The sequence below is a fragment of the Salmo salar genome, chromosome 13 (assembly GCF_965601325.2).
Source record: "Salmo salar chromosome 13, fSalSal1, whole genome shotgun sequence".
NCBI classification, from domain to species: domain Eukaryota; kingdom Metazoa; phylum Chordata; class Actinopteri; order Salmoniformes; family Salmonidae; genus Salmo; species Salmo salar.
This window is the reverse complement of record NC_138303.1, coordinates 61,330,601-61,356,947: the sequence shown is the minus strand read 5'-3', so window position 1 is coordinate 61,356,947 and position 26,347 is coordinate 61,330,601. Positions and strand designations below refer to the sequence as shown.

At 45.1% G+C, this 26,347-nt stretch overlaps 1 protein-coding gene across 5 annotated transcripts in view; it reads right to left on the bottom strand.

The window, feature by feature from the left end:
- Positions 1–2,211: 2,211 nt before the first annotated feature.
- The window catches only part of LOC106567520 (folliculin-interacting protein 1), a 32,544-nt gene continuing 8,408 nt past the window's right edge, over positions 2,212–26,347 (bottom strand). For 2 of the 5 annotated variants that reach the window (XM_045693411.2, XM_014136851.3), the window contains 17 exons: positions 21,373–21,502; positions 18,583–18,732; positions 16,591–16,691; positions 16,091–16,165; positions 15,805–15,896; positions 14,484–14,567; positions 13,571–13,642; positions 12,344–12,479; positions 11,585–11,786; positions 10,340–10,425; positions 8,504–8,650; positions 7,785–7,954; positions 5,515–7,276; positions 5,169–5,334; positions 4,819–5,019; positions 4,594–4,709; positions 2,212–4,287 (listed from right to left, as the gene is read on the bottom strand). In XM_045693411.2, the coding sequence (XP_045549367.2) occupies positions 4,209–4,287; positions 4,594–4,709; positions 4,819–5,019; positions 5,169–5,334; positions 5,515–7,276; positions 7,785–7,954; positions 8,504–8,650; positions 10,340–10,425; positions 11,585–11,786; positions 12,344–12,479; positions 13,571–13,642; positions 14,484–14,567; positions 15,805–15,896; positions 16,091–16,165; positions 16,591–16,691; positions 18,583–18,726 (3,633 nt within the window). In that variant the 5' untranslated portion in view covers positions 18,727–18,732; positions 21,373–21,502 and the 3' untranslated portion in view covers positions 2,212–4,208. Of the gene's footprint in view, positions 4,288–4,593; positions 4,710–4,818; positions 5,020–5,168; positions 5,335–5,514; positions 7,277–7,784; positions 7,955–8,503; positions 8,651–10,339; positions 10,426–11,584; positions 11,787–12,343; positions 12,480–13,570; positions 13,643–14,483; positions 14,568–15,804; positions 15,897–16,090; positions 16,166–16,590; positions 16,692–18,582; positions 18,733–21,372; positions 21,503–25,145; positions 25,408–26,347 lie in introns of those variants that run through there. The other 3 variants (XM_014136856.3, XM_014136852.3, XM_045693410.2) reach the window with 3 other exon arrangements.

The following is a 26,347-nucleotide window of genomic DNA, read 5'->3' as shown; positions in this document are numbered from 1 at the left end:
TGGGAGACTAGTCAGGATCGAGGCAAAGATGAACAGAGCCAAGTACAGAGAGATCTTTGATGAAAACCTGCTCCAGAGTGCTCAGGACTTCAGACCTCAGAAGGTACACCTTCCAACAGGACAACAACCCTAAGCACACAACCAAGACAACGCAGGAGTGGCTTTGGGACAAGTCTCTGAATGTCCTTCAGTTACCCACCCAGAGCCCGGACTTGAACCCAATCGAACATCTCTGGAGAGACCTGAAAATAGCTGTGCAGCAACGCTCCCCATCAAACCTGACAGAGCTTGAGGATCTGTAGAGAAGAATGGGAATAACTCCCCAAATACAGGTGTGCCAAATTTCATGACGTGACCCTTTCTGGGTATATAGCGTGGCATCCCCCTCTCTCTCCCTCCAACACCCAGGTTCTGTTATCTCAGGTCGTAAATTCCTGGAGGAGACTCTCTCCTCCTGGCCATGCAGAAAGAGACACAGAGAGAACAAAGGAACTTATTCTACATCCCAGAACTTGAGAACTGAACAATATTCATGTTTTGGAGAATGTGTAAACGGTCGGTGGAGAAGCCAGCTACGACCCGGTCCGTTTTGTTTCATGTTTGTGATCTCATGAAAGACAATACAGCCACATTACCATAACTCTGTTTATACAGGAGCCTCCGTTATGAGGTTGGCGTCTAATTATTGTATAAAATGAATGAGTAAACATGAAAGTATTTGTGAAATTATGTAATGTGATTTTAAACTGTTAATGTGAGAGAATTGTATTCCCTTTAAAGTTTAACTAAGTCATTGGCCCGCCCCCATGAGCACAGATATGATCTGGCTAATGGGACAGCCGTTTTCTACTGTTACAAATAAAACCCTCACCTGAAGAAATCCTCTGGAGACCATGCATACCATGATCACCGATGGGGTGAAGGTTTGAGTAGAGACCACAAAAACCTCAGTATAACCTAAGGTTGTAATGGTTGTTGAATTCCTAACCAAACCACGTGGAGCATTGGCTACACTGGTGGAAATGGTTCAACTCTGAGACTATCGATCCCGACAGAATAAGAGCAAATCTTCTATACTAATTACTAGTCTGCAGTTAGAAATTATGTCGACCTGGAATGCGAAGACCAACAACCGCCGAAATATCTATAAGAACATTTCTGAATGGTACTCTTAAGTAGCCATTCTAACCACAAAAGACTTCAGGAAAGCAGCGAGAGATGCGCGGATGAACATTCCAACAGAAAGACGGACGATTCCAACAGAGATCACCACGACACACTGAGCGTAAATATATATTGATTGCAATTATTCCCGAATTAATGAGCGTTCATGTGCAAAGGATTAGCATTTCAATTAATATAATTATCAACTGTGTAGTGACTCTTTTGTCTTTCGCGCCCTTCTCAGTCCACACCCACTTCCCTTTGTCCACCAAGCCGTCATATCGGCTTAGCCCACTAGGGAACCTCCCCAATCTTTTCATTGTAACCATATCTACTGTTTGTTTGCGCATTTCTGTGCTTATTTAGTTAGTTAGTAAATAAATGATTAAGACAATTGGTGTATGGATGATTCATAGTAAAGGCTGGGTTCATGCAGATAACCAACAATTTACGACGTTTGGAATGAGACTAATGTGAGGTAAAGAATAATTAATTAAAACACTAATTGATCAGATATTAAAATATCTGAAGAGTTATATTTGGAAAATTATAACTTTGTAATCTGAAGATTTTCCTTGGTGCCCCAACTTCCTAGTTAATTACATTTACATGATTAGTTTAAACACGTAATAATTACAGAGAATTGATTTGATAAAACAACAGTCTTCAATTTAATGATGCCAAAGACACGACACAAGCTTGTAGCGTCATACCCAAGACTCAAGGCTGTAATCGCTGCCAAAGGTGCTTCAACAAATTACTGAGTAAAGGGTCTGAATACTTATGTAGATGTGTTTTTTTATGATTAATAAATGAGCAAAAAATTGTTTTTGCTTTGTCATTATGGGGTATTGTGTGTAGATTGATGGGGGAAAAAAACAATTTTAGAATAAGGCTGTAATGTAACAAAATGTGGAAAAAGTCAAGGGGTCTGAATACTTTCCTTAGTTTGCTCGCCATTTCCTTCAATGGCATAATTTGTACTGAAATGAAACATGAATTTGAAATGAAAAATGTATACTGAAAGTATTTACTGAGACACTTGCATCTATAACATTGGCATCTTTATTGCACAACATTCCCATAAAATTGGGAAAGGATAATTTAAGGAGAAACAATTCATATTGAAATAAAATGAATGTACAATTTACATTTAATCATTACACACCATACTAAATTATTTATTCATATTCATGTATAAAGAGAAAAGTAGATATAAAGTCATACCTCCAAGAAATAATCAGGGGTTTTACAAAATGCAATAAGTACAACATATCCTGCAGTGGCCTAGCATCTTACATGATAAGCATGTACTTTTTTTTTTTTTTTACAGCAAAATAAATTCTTCAGAAGCCCCTGATCCATTCACTCTACATGTCCATTAAAGGTAGACTCAGCGATATGACGTAGATGCAGAAAGTAAACAGCATAGCGGGTCAATTTCCACAACAACTAAGAGTGTTGAAGTGCAAAGCTCAACTTCTCAGCTGTTTTTGTGCCATGGCTACCATGCTGTAAACAGCAAGAAGCAAACCTGGGCAGATACTGTGTGTGACTGTGTGAAAGCGAAGTCTTGCATCACACTATCTCCGGTGCTGCTCATGGCAACTTCATTTCGCTGAGACTCCATTGTATGGCATTCTCTCTCCAGACAAAGTACTTCGAAATCAAATGCAACATCAATTTCTTGGTTGGTAAAAATATTTGTAAAAAACAAAACTGATTTGTGGTTTCACCTCTTGCTTTTGTAAAATCAAACGCAGTGTTTTTGTTTTTAAGTTAGCCATAATTAAACATTGGAGTATAGTGTAATGAACTGATACACATATTGCTAACATATATTCCACAAACTCTCCCTTTGTAGCATTCAATACAGCCGTAAACATGGTATAATGGTGGCAAAGGGATAAAAAAGTTTTAAACCGTGAAAATATTTCAGTTTGAAAATATATGTAGATCATTGTTTAGTTATTTTCAACATACCGCAGTAGAAATGGGCTCTCATTGTACTCAAGAGAAATACAATATTTTCCCATTTTCAGGAATTCAATTAACATCCCTTTTCAATAAAGCACAGCATTGTGTTCACACAGTTTTATTTGAACATTCCTCTGATTAAAAATAACAAAATATTATTCCCTCAGGCATTTCTAGCGGGCAACTATAAAAAGCAGATCTGAGGTAGTGTTGTACCTGTGATAAAGTATGTCAAAGCCACATTAAGCATTTTCCAACCTCAGTTAATAATTAAAATGACTATCGATTACCCAGATATGACCTCTAGGCCTATGTTTATAATTAGTGAAAAGATGTAGTATATTTTCAAATGAAATCCAATTAATTATGGATCATTTACAGACATTTTAGGGCAAGTACACTTGTAAACAAATACATGAAAAACACAGAAACATAATTGGCATAAAGTGACAATATTCTCTATGATATTTACAAGTAAAAAAAAATGCATCCTATCCATCTCCGGAGTCCGTTGCTTCCTATGAACTGGTTAAAGATTGTATAGAAAAATAGTACATGGGGGAAAAAAGAAAAAAAACTATTTTATTATCGCTGTCTTTATTATTCATACTCAACAGAAAATGTCTGACTTTGGCTTTCTTGTCCTTTAACAGGGTTAAAACAGTCTGGATGCAAAGAGGAGAATGATTTAGGGACGCTCCACAGCAGCAGCATGCCTCTCTGGCCTGGAGTTAGCCAACAGAGCGTCAGCACTTACTAGCGGAGAGTAGACTGTGGGCTAGGCTGCCCCCTTGTGGCAGTGTGTTTGTATGCCCAGTGGCAGCAACAGCAGTATCCACCGAGGTCTCGCATCCATCGAGGTGGCCCTTTCTTCGTCCCAAATGACACAATATTCCCTACATAGTACACAACTTTTGAATAGGATGCCATTTGGGATGCACACCGTGTCTAGGAGACCCTCTCTGAGAACGTCAGCAGGGCGTTAGCGGACAGGGTCAAGCCGTCGTGTCAGGCCAGGCCAGAGCACAGTATCAGTCGTACTCCACCTCTGGCTTTGGTTCCATCCATTATAGCAGTATCTGGGCCACATAGGGAGAGTGAGTGCTCGCCACGGCTGCCAGCAGTGGAAGGTCACTGGACTCAATACTGAAATGATAAGAGAAGCCATGCTTAGATTATTGTACATAGCTGAGCAACAAGCCATGGTTATATTCTCCTAACTCTGTTACTGTGAATGTTATTCAGATGTAAATAAAGTGCAGTATGTTAAGAACAGAAAGAACACTGATCACAACATTTATATTTGAAAATAAATGGCAGCCTATTCCCTTATATAGTGCACTACTTTGGACCAGGACCCATAGGGCGCTGGTCCAAAGTAGTGCACTATATAGGGGAATAGGTGCCATTTGGGACGGAATGCCATTGTATAAGAACGGTTTAGCTGCTCACCCCAGGACCATCCCCAGCTCCTTGACGTGCACTCTAGTCTGTCCCTTCAGGTACTCTGCCAGCATTTTACTCTTGAAGTAGATCTCCTGGAGTCTGTCCTCAAGGTGCATTATGCACTGAGGAGAGTTATAATCTTGTTAGATGTTTGTGATACCGAGTAGCCAAAGTAGGGAGTACTCACACTGCTAAAAACTGCATGCTAATTTGGCATTTGTATGAACTTACAAAGTTGGGGGAGACGTTCATTTTGTAGAGCTGGTGGGTGGACTGGAGGAGGCTGGACACGAGGCTGGAGACCAGGACCTCCTTCCCCAGTTTGTTGTTGTCCGTCGCTCGTCTCTGGCTGCTGGCTACCTGCACCGTCCACTTATCAGTGTCTGCGATAATGCAGACAGCCTCTGCAATGGGCTCATCCAACACTGGATGCTGAAAAAAAACCAATAGGAGAAGACTTTGGGCTCAGACGGCTGCAGACCAGATACAGCATGTAGAGGATTAAGTGAGTTAGACTTTAGGGTCTCACGAAGCCTCACAATCCAGATGTTTAGTGCTTGAGGTATATAGCAGTCTTTTACCTGTACAGCGTGGGCCAATTCTGACATGAGGCCCTGCCTTAACTTGTCATCGTTGGGCATCCCCTGCAGAACAAAGTCCGGCACGTTGGTCGGACAGTACCCCCCGAACAGGGACCTCCCAAAGTTGGCAATGCTCGGTTTGGAGAAATTCTCCACTAGCTTTGACCTGTTGATTTAAGACATGGCATAGACAACATCAGAACATATTCTGACACATAAGTCACAAAGGTTGATATGTGAGTTGAAAACAATGTTTTTAATGTTGACATCAGTATGCCCTGTAAAACTCAAGACGTATACTGTGTGAAAGTGGCCAAGCCATTGGTTCAGAGGCAGTGTATCTCACCCAGGGAAGGGGACCTCCACCTCCTCCTGCCACTCGTCTGGTTCCTGATCCTCTCTGTAGTAGATGTCGCTCTCGCCCTGCCTGTGGATGTCCTGCCCTGCGTCTTCGCTCTCGCTGTCCCCCAACGCACTGTCCGAACTCTCGTTCCGGGGGATCTCCCAGTCATTAAGCGGGGCCACCTTCTTTTGTTGGTCCTCTATGTTGTCCCCTTTGCGGACAGTTACTGAAATCACAATGCCCTTGTCCTGCTCAGCAGAACAGCTCCGACAGGAGCCTGCCTCCGACGTGTCTGTGGAGCCACACCTACACCTGGTCTGGACGTCAGCCTCCCCCACACCTACCTGTCCCATAACCCCCTGTCCCATACCCTCCTGTCCCTTAGTGCTACTGCTGCTCTGGACTCCCGAAGGGTCCAGCAGCTCTTTCTGGGTTTTGTCCGTGCCGCTCGACAACTCTAGGCGTTTCGCCACGTCGTCTATAGTCCTGGTCTCGACAGGGTTGTCGTCACTGAAGTATTCGTCGAACAGCTCCGAGCACTCCTCCTCGCTGACAGGGTTCCACTGGGGCATCTTACTGGAGACACGCATCAGAGTCTTCTCCCCCCCCCCGTTGGTCTTGGTTTGGTTTGCTGATGTGCCAGTTGTGGACTGCACCCGCTGATCACCACCGTTACTGCTCCCACTCTGCTGCTGCTGCTGTTGTTGATGTTGTTTTTGTTGCAGTAGCTGTTGTAGTAGTAACTGTTGCTGCTGTAGTAGTAACTGTTGCTGCTGTTGTTGTCGTCGTAGTTTCTGTTGATGTTGTTGTTGTAGCAGCTGTTGTTGCGCTTGATGTAGTAGCTGCTGCTGCCTCTGTTTCTCCATGATGTATTTCTTATGCTTCTTAATGTCCTCCTCCACCTTCTTCCTCCTGTTCTCGGTGTCTGACCCTGGGGACTGGGGGTCGCCGATAAGAAACAGCACTTTGGTGGCAGGCTCCTCCTGGTGGTTTGACAGAAAGGGGCCGGGTACAGGTACAGGTACGGTCCTGTCAGGGGGCTTCTTCTCCAGTGGTATCCCTGAGGAGTGGAACACCTTGATGGGCATCTCCTCTGTCACCTCCTCCTGGCTGGCCTTGACCTCCAGCTCTGCCTCAGGCTCGGTCTCCAGGAGCACACAGGCTTGCTCCCTGGGGGAGGCTGAGCCCACACGCACCAGCGTCTCCAGCTTGGCATCCACACAAGAGGTTGGTGACTCCTTCAGCGGCGCGGGCTCACTATCATCCTCCGTGTGGACAATGATGGGCACAGCGTTGGTGTTGTGGCTGGAGTGGGCCAGGGCCTGCAGGACGCTGCTCTTGGAGCCCTGGCTGTTCTTATTACTGTCTCCCTCCTCATCGTCGTCCTCCTCCTCAGGCCCATTGCCAGCCTCAGTGTCTGTGTAGGTGCTACTCTGCAGGCTGTTATTACTGTCTGAGGGGTAGCTGCTGTCCTCTCGGGGCTCAGGACCCTGGCTCAGGTAGTCTCCGCTAGGCTTGTGCATGGTGACCAGCACATAGTCGGACTCCTCCACCTCCCCGCGCCGCAGCGAGGTGGTGATGAGGGAGCCGGGGATGACGATAGCCTCATCCTCAGCACTGTCCAGCATGTGGGTCTCCAGCAGCTCCGAGCAGCGGATGAAGTAAGTGAGCACGTAGAGGAGTCTCTGGACTAGCTCCTGTCTCCGACCCACCACTACCGTCCTGGATAGACGCACCGGAGAGCCGATGGCCCCGTACAAGTCACCTACAGGCACAAAACAAACACCACAGTTAACTACAGTTCATCCCAATTAACTACATATTTCTAATTTTCACTTTGTTACATATATACAGCTACAATTAAAAGATTAAAATGTGGTAAAAAGTGTATAACTTATTCTTTCCCTTTTACCTTTGGGAGAGTGTGGGAATCAGTGCTCTGTACTGCGTTTGATCCTTTTCAGCCACTAGGTGGAGTTGTACACTAAAGTTGCCTGTGCTAAAATGAAGCCCACTATTTGGTATTTACAGATAGTTACTGTTACGTATAGGAGCGTCTTTTAATAGTCGACTATACAGAGATATTTCTGCCATGTTATTTAACATGAAGTGAGTGATGATGACTTTCATACCATTTGAGAGCTTAAAAAAAAAAGTATCCTGACAAATATGCATGCCATGATGGGATGGAATTTAAGGATTGTGAGCACTGGCCAGCCGATTTAGTAGACCGCGATTTCTACTAACCCAGGTAACATTCGGTCTGTCCTTACCGAGCTGGGCCCACAGTGGGTTGTAGGGGTGGGTCTTGGCCAGCATATCCACACTCTGAGAGGAGTGTTTCTCCAGAAAGATCTTGATGGGCGGCTGTCCGTTGGGCATGACTGTGGGCACCCAGGCCAGGTGGTTGGTGAGGATGGCTGTCAGGAGGGCAGGGAGGAACCTGAGAGAAGAGGAAGAGAGAGAATTATTGAGTGCTCTACTTTTGACCAGGGCTCATAGGGCTCTGGTCAAGAGTAGTGCACTACATAGGGAATAGGATGACATTTTGGACGCTGACACTGTCTACCGCTTCCACTCTCTGTCTGACTCATTTTTCCTCAATCTCCACCCCCTCCGCAGCCTCGTGTTTCCCCTCTTCACGAACTCATGATCATTCGGAGATACATCATAGTGGTCACTGGTCAGTCTAAATCACGTGGCAGTAGACTACTGCATCCTAATACAGTGAGTTCTATGGATGTCTTGCTACATTGGCAAATGATTAAGCTTGGTTTTGTAACCTCGACAAAAACAAACTGAAGATAGATTGGCAGGGATTCCTGACTTATCAGCTCGTTCACTATTGCACACATACAGCACTCACATAAGAGACAGACAGACAGACAGACAGACAGACAGACAGACAGACAGACAGACAGACAGACAGACAGACAGACAGACAGACAGACAGACAGACAGACAGACAGACAGACAGACAGGAGCACTCAACTGGTTCTTTGAAGCCTGCTCCATGAGCAGGGAGAGCTCCCTCATGAACTGTCCACAGAGCTGGTTCTTCTCGGGGGCTCCAGACATCATGGTGAGCCAAACGGGCTCGGCCACGCGGGGCATGGTGTAAAGGTTGACGATGGTCGTCCTGGAGAGGGGGAGGGAGAAACACAAGCCATCATTGTCTCGGGGTGAACAAGAGGGCCACAGTTCTCAGTCCAGGCCCTGCTTACAAGGGAGACCCTCTCTCTGAGGCAATTCAGCATCTGGAAATTCCACAGCGGGAAGCAGTCCAGAGTTTTACACAGAACTGAGGGCATCTCTGAGGATGGAGGAATGTGCGGCATTATAGTTTTAGGTCCCAGATGTTTGCTGACGAGCAGGGAAAACAAGTAGTGTAACTATCGAACAAGAGCTATAGGAAGGAGATGACAGGTAGTGAGGAGATCGATGATTTGTAAAAGGTCTTTCCCTGAATTAAATTCACAGAAACTAAAGATGAACACAAATAACCCCACTTGAACCCAGGGCTAAAGTTGCCGGAGGCATATTGTGTCTCCTTTTACAACAGTAGTGTTGTTAAACATCAGATTTTGGTTTCAACTGACTGGGATAATTTTGACACACTGCTAGGAAATATGCAGACATCGCCTAACTAATATCCCTTCAACCCCACTCTACCTTTTGTTATTATTCAACGAACACATAAATCCAGAACCTTTTGCTAAAGTTCATCACAGCAACACTTCTCAGCCGCCAGTGTGAAGAACCCTATTAAAAACCCATGGGCGTGGGTAGTGAGGTTTTTCCCTGACGTGGGGAAGCCAGCTGACCAGCTGTCCAGGTGAACTTTAAGGCAGCAACGGACGTGAAGGAATGTCAAGTCCACTGGACATTTATAAAACCGACTGAGTCGAAGTTTATACTTCATTCATTCCATATGACTTCAATAACACTGTTGTGCGGGCAGAGCATTTTAAGTCCATCAAAGAACGAAGAGACTCTTGATCTGTTTTCATCATATCCCAATCGTACAAGATATCCAATTGGCATTGTATGCGTTTCCATGTTGCCTCTGTGGGTATGGGTGTGTATTATACCAGACTTCGTCATCAAGCAGCATTTCTTCCATTTTGCGCCATTATGTTTCCATGACCTCAGAGACCTAAAGGTCAAACACAAATATAAATCTTCAACTATATTGGCCTTCCTGCTGATGGCACTGATATTATTTACTCTTCTGGTAGCCCCGGACACTGTCTGAGGGAGATCGTGTTTCCTCAACGCGGGGGCTTGGGTTGCCATGGCACAGCGCCAGCAGGCATATGACTGCAGCAACGGGAAGCCTTCACACTGTGCCCAACACGTCTCTCCCTCCCCCTCCCACCGCATCAGTGGCTCTGCAGCAGGGGATTTCCCAGCATGCATTGGGAGCAGCAGGGGTGTAGCTGGCCTGTCGTCACCGTGTGCGAGTGTGGACAGGACAGGTAGGGACTGCATGCGCCCTCTCTGCTTACAGTGCAGATTATTAATGAGCTTATTTTGGCTGGGCTTGTGAGAACACCCTGTGGGGACGCTGCCCACTGTTAGGAAGGTCAGAAGCTATCTACGTCACACTAACTTAAACTAAGGTGTGGATTAATGATCTACTGCTGTCCGACACTTTGATATACGTTACATAAAAGGAAATATACAAGAGTCCCTATGGCAACAAATTATGCCTCCACCTGTCCTCCCTCCTTGCCCAGGCTCCTAGGTAACAAGCTAAGGGATTTGCCTCTGCTACATTGTCAGTGTGGTTTGCTTCAGTCTCAGTAAACACATGACAGTAACTCACCTGAATTCATTGAGGCCATCTACCATGCGGCTGTAAGCCAGAGCCCTCTGACTGGCATCAGCTGATCGCCGGCTCATTTTCATGGCCTTGTAAATGAGAACAGAGGCATGTTAAGAGGCATGTACTTAGAGAGGGAGAAGAGAGAGCGGGGACCCCCCTGAGACTACACACACTGACAAGAACAGAGACTGGATACAGTGCCTTCAGAAAGTGTTCACAGCCTTTTACTTTTTCAACATTGTGTTGTGTTGCAAAGTGGTATTAAAAATTATTTGTCACAAAATCTACACAAAATACTCAAATGTCAAAGTAGAAGAACAATTTTAACATTTATGAAAAATAAAAAACACTAATGTATCTTGATTAGATAAGAATTAATACAAGAATTCATACATTAATACATGTTAGAATCACTTTTGGCAGTTATAACAGCTGTGAGTCTTTCTGGGTAACTCTCGAAGAGCTTTCCACACCTGGATTGTGAAACATTTGCCCATTATTCTTTCAAAAATGATTTTTGTTGTTGATCATTGCTAGATAACTAAGTTTTGCCATAGATTTTCAAGCAGATTTAAGTCAAAACTGTAACTCGGCCACTCAGGAAAATTCACTGTCTTCTTGGAAAGCAATTCCAGTATAGATTTGGCCTTGTGTTTTAGGTTATTGTCCTGTTGAAAGGTGAATTAATCTCCTAGTGTCTGTTGGAAAGCAGACGGAACCCGGTTTTCCTGTAAGATTTTGCCTGTGAAAAACTCTCCAGTCCTTAACGATTACAAGCATACTCATAACATGATGCAGCCACCACTATATGGATAGTGGTACTCAGTAATGTGTTGTATTGGATTTGCCCCAAACACTTTGTATTCAGGACAACAATAAAACAACTGTTTTAAAAAGTCACCATTTGCCTCAGCGTTTTCCTTCATCTCCGGCAACTAAGTTAGGAAGGACGCCTGTATCTTTGTAGTGACTGGGTGTATTGATACACCATCCAAAGTGTAATTAATAATTTCACTAGTCTCAAAGGGATATTCAGTCTTATTTTGTTTTACCCATCTACCCATAGGTGCCCTTCTTTGCAAGGCAACATACATTGTATATGTTTAACACACTGAGCAAGTCTGATTGAATGCCTCCCTCTCTCCGTTCACAACATATCATTTTGTATATCTACCATCTCTGTCAAATACACCAGGGAGAGTTCTCCACACACCGACAACAATATCTATGGGAGCAGCTCCTCACCTGTTCAATGGCACTTTTGAGTTTGTTCATGTGGCTCTCGAAAAGGGGGAAGTGGGAGAAGAAGAAGTCCTGGAACTTGCTGTTCTCCTCCTCATCCTGGGAGAGGAGGAAGATGACGCCGATGGCTATCTTCTTCTTTCTCGCCACGCCCAAGCTAGGAGCGCCGCTCTCGTCCGACATGTTAAAGCTCTCCTCCACAGACCTGGGGCAGGGGGAAAAAACATAGACATAAATTCTACGGGGGACACAGAGACATCGTGACTATGAAGTGAACGCCAGTATTCTTAACAGGCAAAAGTCCAAGTAGAGAGGTAAATGATGCCTTACAGATGACATAAGATCTCAACTTGGAAAAGGGGGAGGACAATAGTACTCACTCACTAATCAGGATAGATAGAACACCAAGATTTGTTAATACTCTTCAACAGGGACAACTCCTAGAATAAACGATACGATGAAATACCTAAATGTCATTTGTAACTGGTCATGTACTATTAAGTCAACACCAGTGACAGTGCGTTTGGTGTCCTGTAATTGATCGGTGTGTAGCTAGAATTCAGGGAGGGGCCAGTGGTCCCACACAGTATTATGATCCTCCAGTCCAGTCATTTGTATATACAGTAGTGATGCCTGCTGGAATTTGAGGATGTCCTCAGGGGCTCCACTTCACACGGGCGTTCGAGAGGCCCTGACGGGGGGGGGGGGGGGGGGGGACACCAGAAGGGGAATGTGTGTCATTGTGTTGAGCTGCTGTCTCACCATCTTGGGAAGACCCCGTTTTCCAGACTGGTGGTCTGGCTGCGGAGCCAGCGTCTCTGGTAGCTACTGGCCTGGCTGCTGGTGAGGGAGGAGCCCGGGGAGGGGAACGGAGTGATCAAGAGACTGCTCAGAGACGCTGTGGAGGGAGGGAGGGAGGCATGGATAGAGCGAGTGAGAGAAGAGGAATGACAGAGGGGAAAATGGGAGTAACAGAGAGCCATAGAAGTGTAGAGAGCAAAAGAGAGGAGTTGAGGAATGAGAAAGGAGAGAGAACAAAAGGGGAGAATAGAAGAGAGGGGGAGGGTGACAGAGAAAGAAGAGGGAGAGTGAGTCAGTCAGGAAGGTTACTCATACACAACAGAACAGGGGAAACTCACATAGCAGACGTCTGCACTGCATTCGTTCAGCTTCCCACAGCCCTCCTTGATTATTACAGCATGGCTGGGACATTCAATATCACCTCACAGTCACAAGGAAAGCTGACCCAATACCAGGCACCACGTAGGCATAGATCAATGGAGGCATGCCAAATGTTTGTGATTGAGGACTAGGGAGGTGTATGGGTGTAGGAGAAAGGGAGTTTTTTGTGTGTGTGTGTGTCTGTGTGGGGTAGAGGGGACCAAATTAGAACCTCATTTACTAGTACCAGGTTTTGGGAGGTGCTATATTTAAGTATCTGCCTGTGACGCGGGTGGTTGACAGAAAGTGAGATTCCTCTCATGCTGGCAATGCCAGGGCTGGGGGTCAGTTTCCACTGCACAAGATTTTCCAACATCTCTCTCTCCTCCACACCCCCATGAAGGATGGCTACATGGTGGCAGTGGGGGGGTCAATGAATGGAAAAAAGGGTGGCCGTTAACATCTGCGTCATGCCTCCATTAGAAAGGTCCTGGTCAAACGTAGTGCACTGTGTAGGGCACAGGGTGCCATTTGGGATGCAGCCATGGTGACACTATCAATCCAGTTTGACCTTGAAGAGAAAGAAATGCTGTGTGGAGCTGACTGGTCTACAGCCGTGACCCAGAAGAATGTGGCTTCATCTAAACCCATTAGTTGTTATTGCACTCTTGTTTAGAGATGGTTCAGCGAGAGAGGACACACCAGTGAGGTGAAGCTAGTACGAAAACCCAGTAACCGAGGCGCAACATGTCAGAGAGACATATAAGGCTGAGGATCAGTGCAGGGTGTCTAGCGAGGTTAATCCTAGATTTAGTTAATAGGCATTACCTGATCTGGCGATTCCACTGTCTCTCTCGTCGTACAGGTTTCTGCCCGGCATATCCATGGGGTTACTGTGGCCTGCAGGAGAGAGAAAGGGGGAGAGAGAGAAGGGGAAAGACTTTGAGAAACAGACCAGGTCGACTCAGCTCACTGAGGAGCGCAAGCCGGGAGGGGTGCCAGTGCTTTACCCACCACCGCTCTCAAAGCAAGAGGCAACATTCGCTACCACAGAAGATTCATTTCCCAATGACCAAGTCCACCAATTACATACCGCCACAGTGCAAGATACTTCCTACAGGGCCCTCTACTAGGGTACTGTGGTTTGTTGTGTTCACTCTAACCCCACTCTGTTGAAGCAGGTGCAGCAGCAGTAGCATCGGAGATACACAACAAACAACATGTACGTTCGCAGAGGTTTACCTCGGCGTGAACACAATAGGCTAAATGACAAAGGGAAAGTTCACGCCATAAGTTACGAGTGCAGAACGATGTGGTGGCCAAGGCATTGTTTGGTGTGGTGCTGTTGATATGATTTACGGTCAAATCAACACAAGCTTTGCTGCAATGCGCCGTTGCCCCATGCCCACCCCGCACCTTATGAACATTCCACTATAGCATAGCTAGGGAGCAACATGCCGTGCCACCTAGCAGTGGCTTACAGAGGGTCACAGGGAGGCTATTTATACGTAAATTACCACCCCTGCCACCACTCCATTAAAACAAGGGGAGAGGTTTCGGCGGGAGGGAGGAAAAGGAGGAGGGGGGATGGAGAGGTTATGGTTCGGAGGGTAGGAGGGAGTGAGGAAAGTGAGGGGTACAACAACCATAAAGCAGATATTGACCATGCCCCGTAATACACTTGCTGACACATGCAGCGTACGTACACATGCATGCAACAGCACACAAGCACATCGCAAACCTGAAAAGAAAGAGGCACTCTTGATGAGGCGGAGAGGGCCCTGCTCAGAGAAGGCCCGACGCGGGCTGCAGAGCTGAGATAAACCTGCGCAGCACAAAACGGACAGGGAGAAGAGACAAAACAAAACCGGACATGAACCACTGTTAGTAGAGAAGCAGGAGGCCGACTACCATGTAGGCACTCTAACCCTGACGGGAGACGGACAACCTGGAGCAGTCCGGGACCACAATGTGACCACAACGTCTGTCGGATATGTTTAGTTGCCACGGAGAGTAGTCGGTCAGGTGGACCAAGATCCCGCACAGAAAATACAACCTCACAGCGAAATACTTTTTAGAAAACATTCCGAAATTGTAGAGAGTGTATTTTCTGTGGGGATGACAGAGAGAAAACAAGAGATGAATTTGCCAAAAGATCTGTGTTTGCGTCATAAATCTCAAGAGGCACAGGCTTCAGTGGAGAACTCTTGGCAGATTCAATTCAACCTGTTTTAAACTGTCCAGAAATGGATGTTCAAGGAAAGGGAACAAACAGTTTGCCTGGAGAATACACGTCAATTCAAGTAAAGTCAATTTACATGTAACACACGTAAAAAGAGAGCCAGTGTCTGATAAAGATTTGCAACACAGATCACATACAGTTAACTGCCCAAATAAAGGAAACACTTGAGGAAATGAGGGATACAAAGTATATTGAAAGCAGGTGCTTCCACACAATTGTGGTTCCTGAGTTAATTAAGCAATTAACATTCAAATCAGTCTTAGGGTAATGTATAAAAATGCCAAGTGGCCCATTCATTTTGGCTACCAAAGAAGAAGAGTTCTCAGTGACTTTGAAAGAGGGGTCTCAAAGGAGCATAGGGGTTTTCAAGGGTGTGTGTGTGTCTCTCAAGTCACCAGATCGCAACCCAATTTAACAGGTATGGGAGGTTCTGGAGCGGTGCCTGAGACTGTTTTCCATCACCATCAACAAAACACCAAATTCTGGAACTTCTTGTGGAAGAATGGTGTCCTATCCCTCCAATAGAGTTCCAGACACTTGTAGAATCTATGCCAAGGCCGCAGTGAAGCTGTTCTGGCGGCTTGCAGTGGCCCAACGCCCTATTAAGACACTTCATATTGGCGTTTCCTTTATTTTGGAAGTTAACTGTGTCTATGCATGGATAAAACGATAAACAAAGACATGATAGATAAACAAAACAGTGCTTCAGCACAACCAAAATAAAATAAACCCATAGGTGTCGATATGAACAGTATACATCCATTCATGTGTGAGACATTGTAGGTGCCAGACCAGTCAGTTGTACTGTGGTTGTGGTTACCTATGTTTCCCAGGAGACCGTTGGCCACAGTGTTCTGATCTGGCCTCAGAGCGTTGGGGTCCTGACCGATGAACTCCAGGCTGTCTTGCAGTCTGCCAGGAGCACACAGACAATGGCACAGGTTCAAAGGGCATCAGTAGAAGAGATCGAGAGATGGAGCAAGTATAGAAAGAGGAGGAAGAGAAAGACAGGAGAGAGAAAGACAGGAGAGAGAGAGTGAAAGAGAGAGAGAGAGAGAGAGAGAGAGAGAGAAAGATACATGAGGGAAGGTGGTAGTAGGGCTTACGTGTTAAGGCTGCCATAGACACTGCTCCCTGTTCGGGCTGTAAACACTTTACTCAGCATCAGCTGATGGGGCGACCTGTCAACAGACAAGGGAGAAAGGGCGAGAAAAATAAGAGGGGGGGGGGGGGGAAATTCATGATGACTTGGTGCTCCTGACATGTGATGTACAGTACCATTCAAAAGTTTGGACTCATTCAATGGTTTTCCTTTATTTTCACAATTTTCTACATTGTAGAATAATGTTGAAGACATGCCAAGAGTGTGCAAAGCTGTCATCAAGGCAAAGGGTGGCTACTTTGACGAATCAAAATATATTGTGATTTGTTTAACACTTTTTTGGTTACTACATGATTCCATATGTGTTATTTCATAGTTATGTCTTCACTATTATTCCACGATTCAATAATGAAATCACATCAACACAGCTGCTGTGTACATTTCTTAGATCTTCAGTTCAAAGTTCTGTGGGACACAATCTCCCCCCCCTCCCCTGGATCTCACCGTATCTGATGGATTTTGAGTGTGGAGCCCTTGTAGCTCATGGCCACAGAGCCAAACATCATCTCCCCCAACATGTTGGCGTCAGAGGAGCACCGTGACCCCTGAGAGACAGGAGAGGAGAGGGGGAGAGAGGGAAAGGAGAACAGAGAGAAGAGAGAGAACCATACAATTTACTTGTTTTCTGCCATCAAGACTAACATAATACATTGGATTGACATTAAAGTCTGAAAGGCATTTCTTTTTTGGTTGCCCAAACACTTTGATCACTTGCCCTCAAATGTAAATGAGCTATTCATGCAGAGAACCATATACAGTGAGGGAAAAAAGTATTTGATCCCATGCTGATTTTGTACGTTTGCCCACTGACAAAGAAATGATCAGTCTATCATTTTAATGGCAGGTTTATTTGAACAGTGAGAGACAGAATAACAAAAAAAAATCCAGAAAAACGCATGTCATGTTAACTTAGGTCAAACGTTTTGGGTAGCCGTCCACAAGCTTCCCACAATAAGTTGGGTGAATTTTGGCCCATTCCTCCTGACAGAGCTGGTGTAACTGAGTCAGGTTTGTATACCTCCATGCTCGCACATGATTTTTCAGTTCTGTCCACACATTTTCTATGGGATTGAGGTCAGGGCTTTGTGATGGCCACTCCAATACCTTGACTTTGTTGTCCTTAAGCCATTTACTGCAACTTTGGAAGTATGCTTGGGGTCATTGTCCATTTGGAAGACCCATTACCGACTAAGCATTAACTTCCTGACTGATGTCTTGAGATGTTGCTTCAATATATCCACATAATTTTCCTTCTCATGATGCCATCTATTTTGTGAAGTGCACCAGTCCCTCTTGCAGCAAAGCACCCCCACAACATGATGCTGCCACCCCCATGCTTCAAACCGTAGTCTGGATTTTTTATGGCGGTTTCGGAGCAGTGGCTTCTTCATTGCTGAGCGGCCTTCCAGGTTAAGTCGATATAGGACTCGTTTTACTGTGGATATAGATACTTTGTACCTGTTTCCTCCAGCATCTTCACAAGGTCCTTTGCTGTTGTTCTGGGATTGATTGATTTGCACTTTTCGCACCAAAGTACGTTAATCTCGTGGAGACAGAACGCGTCTCCTTCCTGAGCGGTATGACAGCTGCGTGGTCCCATGGTGTTTATACTTGCATACTATTGTTTGTACAGATGAACGTGGTACCTTCAGGTGTTTGGAAATTGCTCCCAAGGATGAACCAGACTTGTGGAGGTCTAGTCTGAGGTCTTGGCTGATTTCTTTTGATTTTCTCATGATGTCAAGCAAAGAGGCACTGAGTTTGAAGGTAGGCCTTGAAATACATCCACAACTCCAATTGACTCAAATTATGTCAATTAGCCTATCAGAAGCTTCTAAAGCGATGACATCATTGGAATTTTCCAAGCTGTTTAAAGGCACAGTCAACTTAGTGTATGTAAACTTCTGACCCACTGGAATTGTGATAGTGAATTATAAGTGAAATAATCTGTCTGTAAACAATTGTTGGAAAAATTACTTGTGTCATGCACAAAGTAGATGTCCTAACCGACTTGGCAAAAATATAGTTTGTTAAAAAGAAATTTGTGGAGTGGTTGAAAAACGAGTTTTAATGACTCCAACCTAAGTGTATGTAAACTTCCGACTTCAACTGTATGTCTGTATGTATGCATGCATGTATATATAAAAAAAAAACTGTCCATGGAGTGACTTCAGTTTACTTGCCCCAGGCAATAGGGAAACCCTTTATGTCAAACTATTAGGGTTCAAGCCAGTGTCTTTTGATCATGAAATAGCTCTCAGTGGTATGCTTTGAGGAGCTGTGGCCCATCTATCCGAACAGCGTGTGAGGTGTCAGAGGGACCATTCTTACCCATAGAGATGTACTAGAGAGTTAAATCTCCTTTCCAATAGTGTTTCGCATGCCAAAACAGGCCTTGAGCCAAGTGCGCCTCTCTATCCAACAGTATGTTCTCACCTGGAAGCGCAGGCCCTGTTCCCTGGGTTCCCGGGGTTCGGAGGCGCAGGAGGAGGAGCTGTCTAGAGAGCTGGAGCTGCCCCCTGTAGGCCTCAGCTGGCAGCACTTCCCAAACACCTTCATCTGGGCCTCACTACTGCACATCTTCTGCTGGGGGAGGACCAAACAAATAATACATTCACATACATAAATGCGTATACATACATACATACATACATACATACATACATACATACATACATACATACATACATACATACATACATACATACATACATACATACATACATAACATTATGTGGACACCTCTTCAAATTGGTGGATTCAGGTATTTCAGCCACACCTGTTGCTGACGGGTGTATAAAAAAAGAGTCGTAAAATGTTTGCCCTGCTATAACTGTAAGTGCTGTTATTGTGAAGTGGAAACGTCTAGGAACAACAACGGCTCAGCCGCAACATGGCAGGCCACACAAGCTCACAGAACGTGACCGCCGAGTGCTGAAGCGTGTAAAAATCGGCTGTCCACGATTGCAATGCTCACTACAGAGTTCCAAATTGCCTCTGGAAGCAACGTCAGCACAATAACTGTTCGTCGAGAGCTTCATGAAATGGGGTTGCATGGCCGAGCAGCCGAACAAAAGCCTAAGATCACCATGCGCAATGCCAAGCATCGGCTGGAGTGGTGTAAAGTTCGCCGCCATTGGACTCTGGAGTAGTGGAAACGCGTTCTCTGGAGTGATGAATCACGCATCACCATCTGGTAGTTGGATGGATGAATCTGGGTTGGCGGATGCCAGGAGAACGCTACCTTCCCCAATGTCAACGGTAAAGTTTGGTGGAGGAATAATGGTCTGGGCTGTTTTTCATGGTTCAGGCCCTTTAGTTCCAGTGAAGGGACATCTTAACGCTACAGCATACAATGATATTCCAGATGATTCTGTGCTTCCAACTTTGTGGCAACAGTTTAAGGAAGGCATTTTCCTGTTTCAGCATGATAATGCCCCTTTGCACAAAGCGAGGGCCATAAAGAAATGATTTGTCAATATCAGTGTGGAAGAACATGACTGGCCTGCACAGAGACCTGACCTCAAACACCTTTGGGATGAATTGGAACTTAGTGCCTGACCTCACTAATGCTCTTGTGGCTGAATGGAAGCAAATCCCTGCAGCAATGCTCCAACATCTAGTGGAAAGCCTTCCCAGAAGAGTAGAGGCTGTTATAGCAGCAAAGGGGGGACCGACTCCATATTAATGGCCATGATTTTGGAATGAGATGTTTGAGCAGGTGTCCACATACTTTTGCCACTAGTATTTGTCATGGCCTATCACATAAATAAGAAGCATATTGCCTCTGTCCTAAGTTTGATGAGCTTCTGACTGATCTTTAAACAAACACTGGATATATTTTGCACAGAGGGCACATTCATAGGAATTGTCTGACAGTATAATTACACATACACACACCCGGATGGAATTCAAGAGTTTAGCGGTACAATCTTCGCCCCAAAAATATATGCGCATACAGCGACAAAAATGTTCTTCTGTTCATGTTTGAATGATTGATGTTTATAGACATACATTGCTTAAATAATGATAATAACAAATACAGTGCATTGAGGAATTTCCTAAGAAACAAGTGTTAGTGACATTAAATGTAAATAATAAATGAAATAAAAATCAAGCCATTATCAAAGCTTTATCTCGTATTTCTAAGCAAACACAACCAACATAGAGGCTTTCTGTATCTCATGAAATGAGACTGATGTCAGAGCATTCGAAGTCATTTCTGTTCGTCTTAAATCCATACAGATTAAAACACAAATCTTATCCCCCCCATGTGATGTGACTTAATTTGTCTGCAGAGAATGGCACCCTATTATACTGTACTGCGTGTGTTGCTTTGCTTTAGTAATGGCTCACATCAAACAAATGTCTCGCCACACCCTGATAGAGTACACAAAGGCTTGGTACATGTGAGTGCCTGTCATATGACTTCCTCAGGAACTCGTGAGCAGGAGCTGCAACCGCACTCTTGCTCTCCCTCCCTCCCCCTCCCTCCCTCTCTCTCTGCAGCACCCACTCCCTCCCCCCCTCGAGCTCACTCACTGCTCACCCTCTTTCTAGCTTGTACAACCTAGTTCCTCCCCCTCCCTCTCTAGCTCTCCCCCTCTCAAGCTAACTCACTCTAACTTGCTCTCCACCTCTCTAGGGAGAAACAATATCCTCAGGCAAAAAACCCATCATGTGACAGGGGTCACACAGGAGCGATCTAAACCTTAATCATGCTGCAGAATGCATTGAATGGCAATGACTAACATAGTACCCACACTTGTTGCATGGACAGGCCTAGCTAATTGTGGCCTCTATCCAATAAACTCATATTGCTTTTTAATGCAAACATTTACAATAGGTTGTTAAAGTAAATACACATGTTCTATTTGGACACAAGGGTGATACAGGTCAAGCAGTTGGGGTGTTGTCAACACCAAAGTACATTGCAGCAACCCATGACAGCGCAATGCCAAAAGGGTTGAAGATGTGTGATAGAGAGTCAGAGACTCTGGTCATGTGAGTCTGGAGGAATGTTTACACATCGGTGGCGGGTGTCAGCTGATGCTATTATTATTGGAGATAAGAGGTCCAGTTCAAACCAGTCAAGTCCTCTCTAATACAGCCACAGGAGCTTTAGACAGCATTTCCCCCACACTATGGTGTACAGCCTCATAAAACACCTTCCCCAGACAAGATAGACACACCGCCCCCCATATCCCTCATCAAAGTGTCACTCACCGAGGCAGGGGCTTCCTCTGCACTCCTCTTTTTGGCACTGGAGTCGAAGAGGACATTTCTCCCCCGTCGCTCACAGTCTTGGTACACTATCAATCTGATCTGGCTAGGGTCCAGCTGTGGGGATGACCAGCTAGAGAAAGAGAGATGGGGGGGGGGGAAACAAGCATGAAGCATATGACCATGCTGGCACTACTAGCAATGAATGTAGACCTGTTATTCAAACTATCAAACTGACTCCCAAAATATCAGCAGCACGTAAAGACAGACATTCCCCAGTCAGACCTGTCTTCACCCAGTCAGAATACCATAACCAAGCAGAGGTCCATAATGGCCCAGGTAAACGGCATCAAATAAAGGATCAATTATAATAAAAAGTAAAACAGGTTCACAGTGATGGACTGACAGTTGGTTAATAAGTCCTCTTAAGCGGTCAGCCCTTTGGATCGGTGGGCCTGCCCGTCGTGCCATTGCTGCCATTCCTCCCCTCATTCTGCCGCCTCCCTGATGGGGAGCAGAGAGAGCTATGGCCACCCCCCCAAGCCTCCACCACAGGGCCTGTTTGGTTAGGAGGGCCGTAAAAAAAAAAAAAAAGTGATGGACAGAGACGAAACAGAGGAGGATTTTTCTCAAATCTGAGGGATGGGAAGCAGGGAGTGGATAGGCCTATTTCTAGCTGTTTATTGGAGTCTGTGAGGAGGGGTCCTATTAAATGCCACTGTTTTGAGGAGGGGTGAGGGGGCTTAGCTGTCCTAGCTCCCTGTCAATACCCTAAGTCACAGCCCACTGGTATTTGTGTTCTCTGCATTACTGTTGTCCATCAGGGCCAGGGATGTGTACTGGTCTGGGCTAAGTGCGTTGTGTGACGTGCTGTTTACCAAAACACTGTTGTCAGTCACAGTATAACCAACATTCCTCATTCACTTGAGGGTGGGGGGTTAGTTCTTCTTAAGCCTCTAATCTAAAGGAACTTTTAATCAAATTGTCCATTGCTCATCTCAAGTCGTTTGATAATTTATATCGTTGGTATTAGGGGCTTGGGTGGTACACTGCACACACACACACACACACACACACACACACACACACACACGGGTATTTGGAAAAAGCCACTGGATGTTTTTTCAACACCGTTGAAACTATTTCTTTGAAGTTTAATACATTTGAATATTTACAGACACTTTAAGTAAATACTTGCAGTCAACTTGTGCAGTACCTCAGAAGATAAAGACGATTGTGTTCTTCATTTCACCTGTGACCATTGTTTATTAGAAGGCTTACCTGTAGTCCCCAGGTAAGTCCTCACGTGGTGTTTGTTTACAGGCACACGACGACGAAAGACCGGAGCCTTGTTTGTCACCCACTGTTGTGCTGCACGCGCCAGGTGATCTAGTTACAGTATGGAATTCACAACTAAATGTTTGCCAGCCAGGTATCTTATTACTATTAAGTTAACGGTCTAAAATATGCCAAATGCTCCGCAGTTGTGCATTTGGTTTGCTAATTTAGTAGCTAGTTAGCTATCTAGCTAGTTAGCAATCTAGCTAAGTGGTTAGCTACAGTCCTTCCAAAATAAAGCTTTGCTTGGTAACAGCAGAGAATCCCCTCCTGGACCAAGAGCCATGCTGTTTAATATTTGTTTTGTATGTGCTGCAAACTTTGAGTAGCATTTTTTAGTTACTTGTATAGTTTAGGTCAGAAACGATACAATGTTTGCAATGCCTTTGTTTGAATTTAGTTAGCATTCTCTACGGGATTGTACATGTACTTGTTAGCATTGATAACCTTCGGATTAGCGCCTCGGTGGGGTTGAAAACCAGGCCCCTTGTGTTCAGCGCTAATATTACCGAATATCCCAGTATGGTACAAGGTTGGTAGGAAAGCATGACACTGGATACTGCCCAAGCCTAGCTCGTATCACATCGGCCTAACATAACGTCTATCATTGAAATAGATTAATTATCAGGGCCCTCACAATAACTTCTACGTCCGAGTACAATATTCCCTTTATGTGCCCATCAAACCTTCACTCAATGACAGCACTAATCGAGGTCGGCTAAACGAAAAACAACATTCAAGAAAAGAAACCTTGAAAGCGAATGAGGTGATGGTACACGAATCCTATAAAGTAATCATCCTTGGACTCATTCATGGAGTGCAAAAGTTGTCCATTTTGAAAGCAAAACCTACCCTGGCGGGAATCGGCATTCCATGGCAGGCCAAGAACACTCCCCTACCCATTGTAGAGCGTAGGAAAGAGCAGACTAGTCAAACTTACTGCGCCTTTGTCCCAAATGGCACCCTATTCGCTACATAGGGCACTACTTCTTCCACAGGGTTATGGTCAAAAGTAGTGCACTATATAGGGATTAGGGTGCTATTTGGGATGCAAAGAGCCTCTTACACCCAAGGCTCTCCATAGCTAGCCCATATATTCTGTTCAGAAACATCCAATTCCCCTCAGACAACCAAGTCATCAATGATGTTGGCTCTGAGTTATGCATGAGGCATTCACTTTTTCCTCATTGGGGCAAAAGTCGGTCCTCTCTCCTTCGTGTGTCGTCGTGTAGTTGAGAAGTGTAAATTTGTTAGTAGGTGAACGGAAGTGTCCTATAATTGGACTAAATGACAGGATCATACCGTATGGACTAAATGACAGGATCATACCGTATGGACTAAATGACAGGATCATACCGTATGGACTAAATGACAGGATCATACCGTATGGACTAAATGACAGGATCATACCGTATGGACTAAATGATAGGATCAAATGACAGTAGCGCAGGCCTAGAGCCTGTCAATATGTTTTAAGGACCATGTTATTACTCCTTAGCATGATACATTTACATATAGGCTAGGCCTAGCTAAAGCTAGTAATAGGATTCATTCAGCCTAACAAACAGAAGGGAGTACAAAAACGAAAACATAATGAGCTTGGCAAATCATTTCAGCAGAGGATAACAGACAACGCAGCTCTCCATCTTATCAGAACAGAAGTTAGCAGACGAGAGAAAGTGGAACAGTTTTAAGAACTTTGCATCCATCAACCAGGGACAGAGAGCAAGCGGGGAGAAACAAGGAAACAGACCCTGTGACAGTTGGCTATTAGGAGCCATTCATAAAAGCAGCAGCACACAAGACTGTTACATACAGCAGCACAGTGCTGACCTCAATTCGGTCTGAGCCTATAAAATAGCCTACAAAAAAAGGCCTATAAACATCATATTAATTTCCTTGCAGTATCCACCTCTTAATGTGTTTATCCCTAAATCTATGAATGTTTCAAATGTACTATTTAGACTAGGGCATTTGTAATAACAACAATTTGCTTATAGCTCAGCTGTATCAATCAGAGCATACAATTTACAAAGAAGCATTGTGTGAGCCGGAGCCCTGCAGTGCCAAAGTAAACTCCCTAAAAATTACAGAAGACGGACAGCCTTTGACTGAAAGGCGGTAAACACTGCATCCACACTGGTTCCAAATAGAGAAGCAACTGCAAGCTGTCAGAGCACTAATCACCACATTACATAACACAGCAGCACATTGTCACCACAATTATAGTGAAAATATACAGCCTTGCGCCACTTAAAAACAAGTAGATTCAAGCGCCGCGACACACAGCTGCAGCTCTCTCCGTGAAGCTGAAAGTAACCTTGAGTTAAGTATTCTAACCACATTCAAATCCAACACGGTCAAATCCTGAACAGTATCAAACACCTGCCAATAATCACGCACACAAGCAGCAAGCCGTTTTAAATATTACTAGGTACCTGGACATCATTGTGCATTTGCCAGTCTTTCCCCCAGCCCTCTCCTTGCCCTCTCATCCACTGCGTGGCTAAGAATAGCGCTGAACTAAATTCACACAACAACATGAGACTGTCAGGTGATCTTTGCGCTGTGCTGGACAGCGCCTGGACAAAGGCATCCCGGCACTGCCGCTGCCCACTGGGCGGGAGTCTAGTCACCCTCTGAAACTAAAGAAAGTGACAGGCACAGCCATCCACTGGAGGTCTTCACAGGGAATAATATGTCCTCCTCGCTGTGACCGCAAAACAGCCCTCCCTCCCACCAGAAAGGCACACGCTGCAGAGGCCATTGGGACACTGTGGGGTGGGCAGCTAAGTGGGGTGAACATGCATGTTACATAAACAATCAACCTAAGCTGTGACGCTTTTCCTCTGTCTGATAATGGGGGTTGTTTTTGAATACACAGAGGGTACTTTTCCAGATAGGCATTCTGGTGAACCAGTCCAGCTAGGCTATATTAACACTCTGGGCTGAAAATGAAACCCTGCTTTAGGACACTGGGTGCAAGAATAACCTAATCACACTTTCTTATGGGTGAAAGAGGACACCTGCTTACCGACTCCAACACACAAACAACATCTCTCACACACACACACACAACTGGATCTATGGGCAACACACGCATACCCTCCCTGCTAAAACTAAAAACACAGTGACCGAGTCTGTGAACTGGGGAGGGGTCAGTGGGAGCTGGAGGAAGGGGGGATCCTTTCTCCAGTCTCTCTCAACAGCCCCAGAGAAGCCACAAGATGCAAATGCAGGGAAGCTTGAAAGCTTCCAAGTTACCACCACGGCTGACTAACTTGGACACCTGACCCACAACCTGTTGTGTTTCCTTGGTTTCAGCCAGGTGACCGCTCACTTCTGCATTCCACTCCATGAATCACATGATCCATGAGTGTGTGGATCACATCCACATTCTCGTCAAACCAAGTTCAACCCCTGATTGTTCAATGAAAAGGATGCCAGAGGAAACCACAAACCCAGGGGCTGTGTGTCTATGACTGACTGGATCATGCTGCATCACACGTGTAAGAACGGTGTAACGTTGTGAAATACTATTGCTGTTACATGATTGCCAAACTCACGTTATCTCTGGGGAAAATAGTTATTCTACTCTAAGTAAAAGCTGAGTGCAAGGGGACTAGGCCTAATTCTGGGC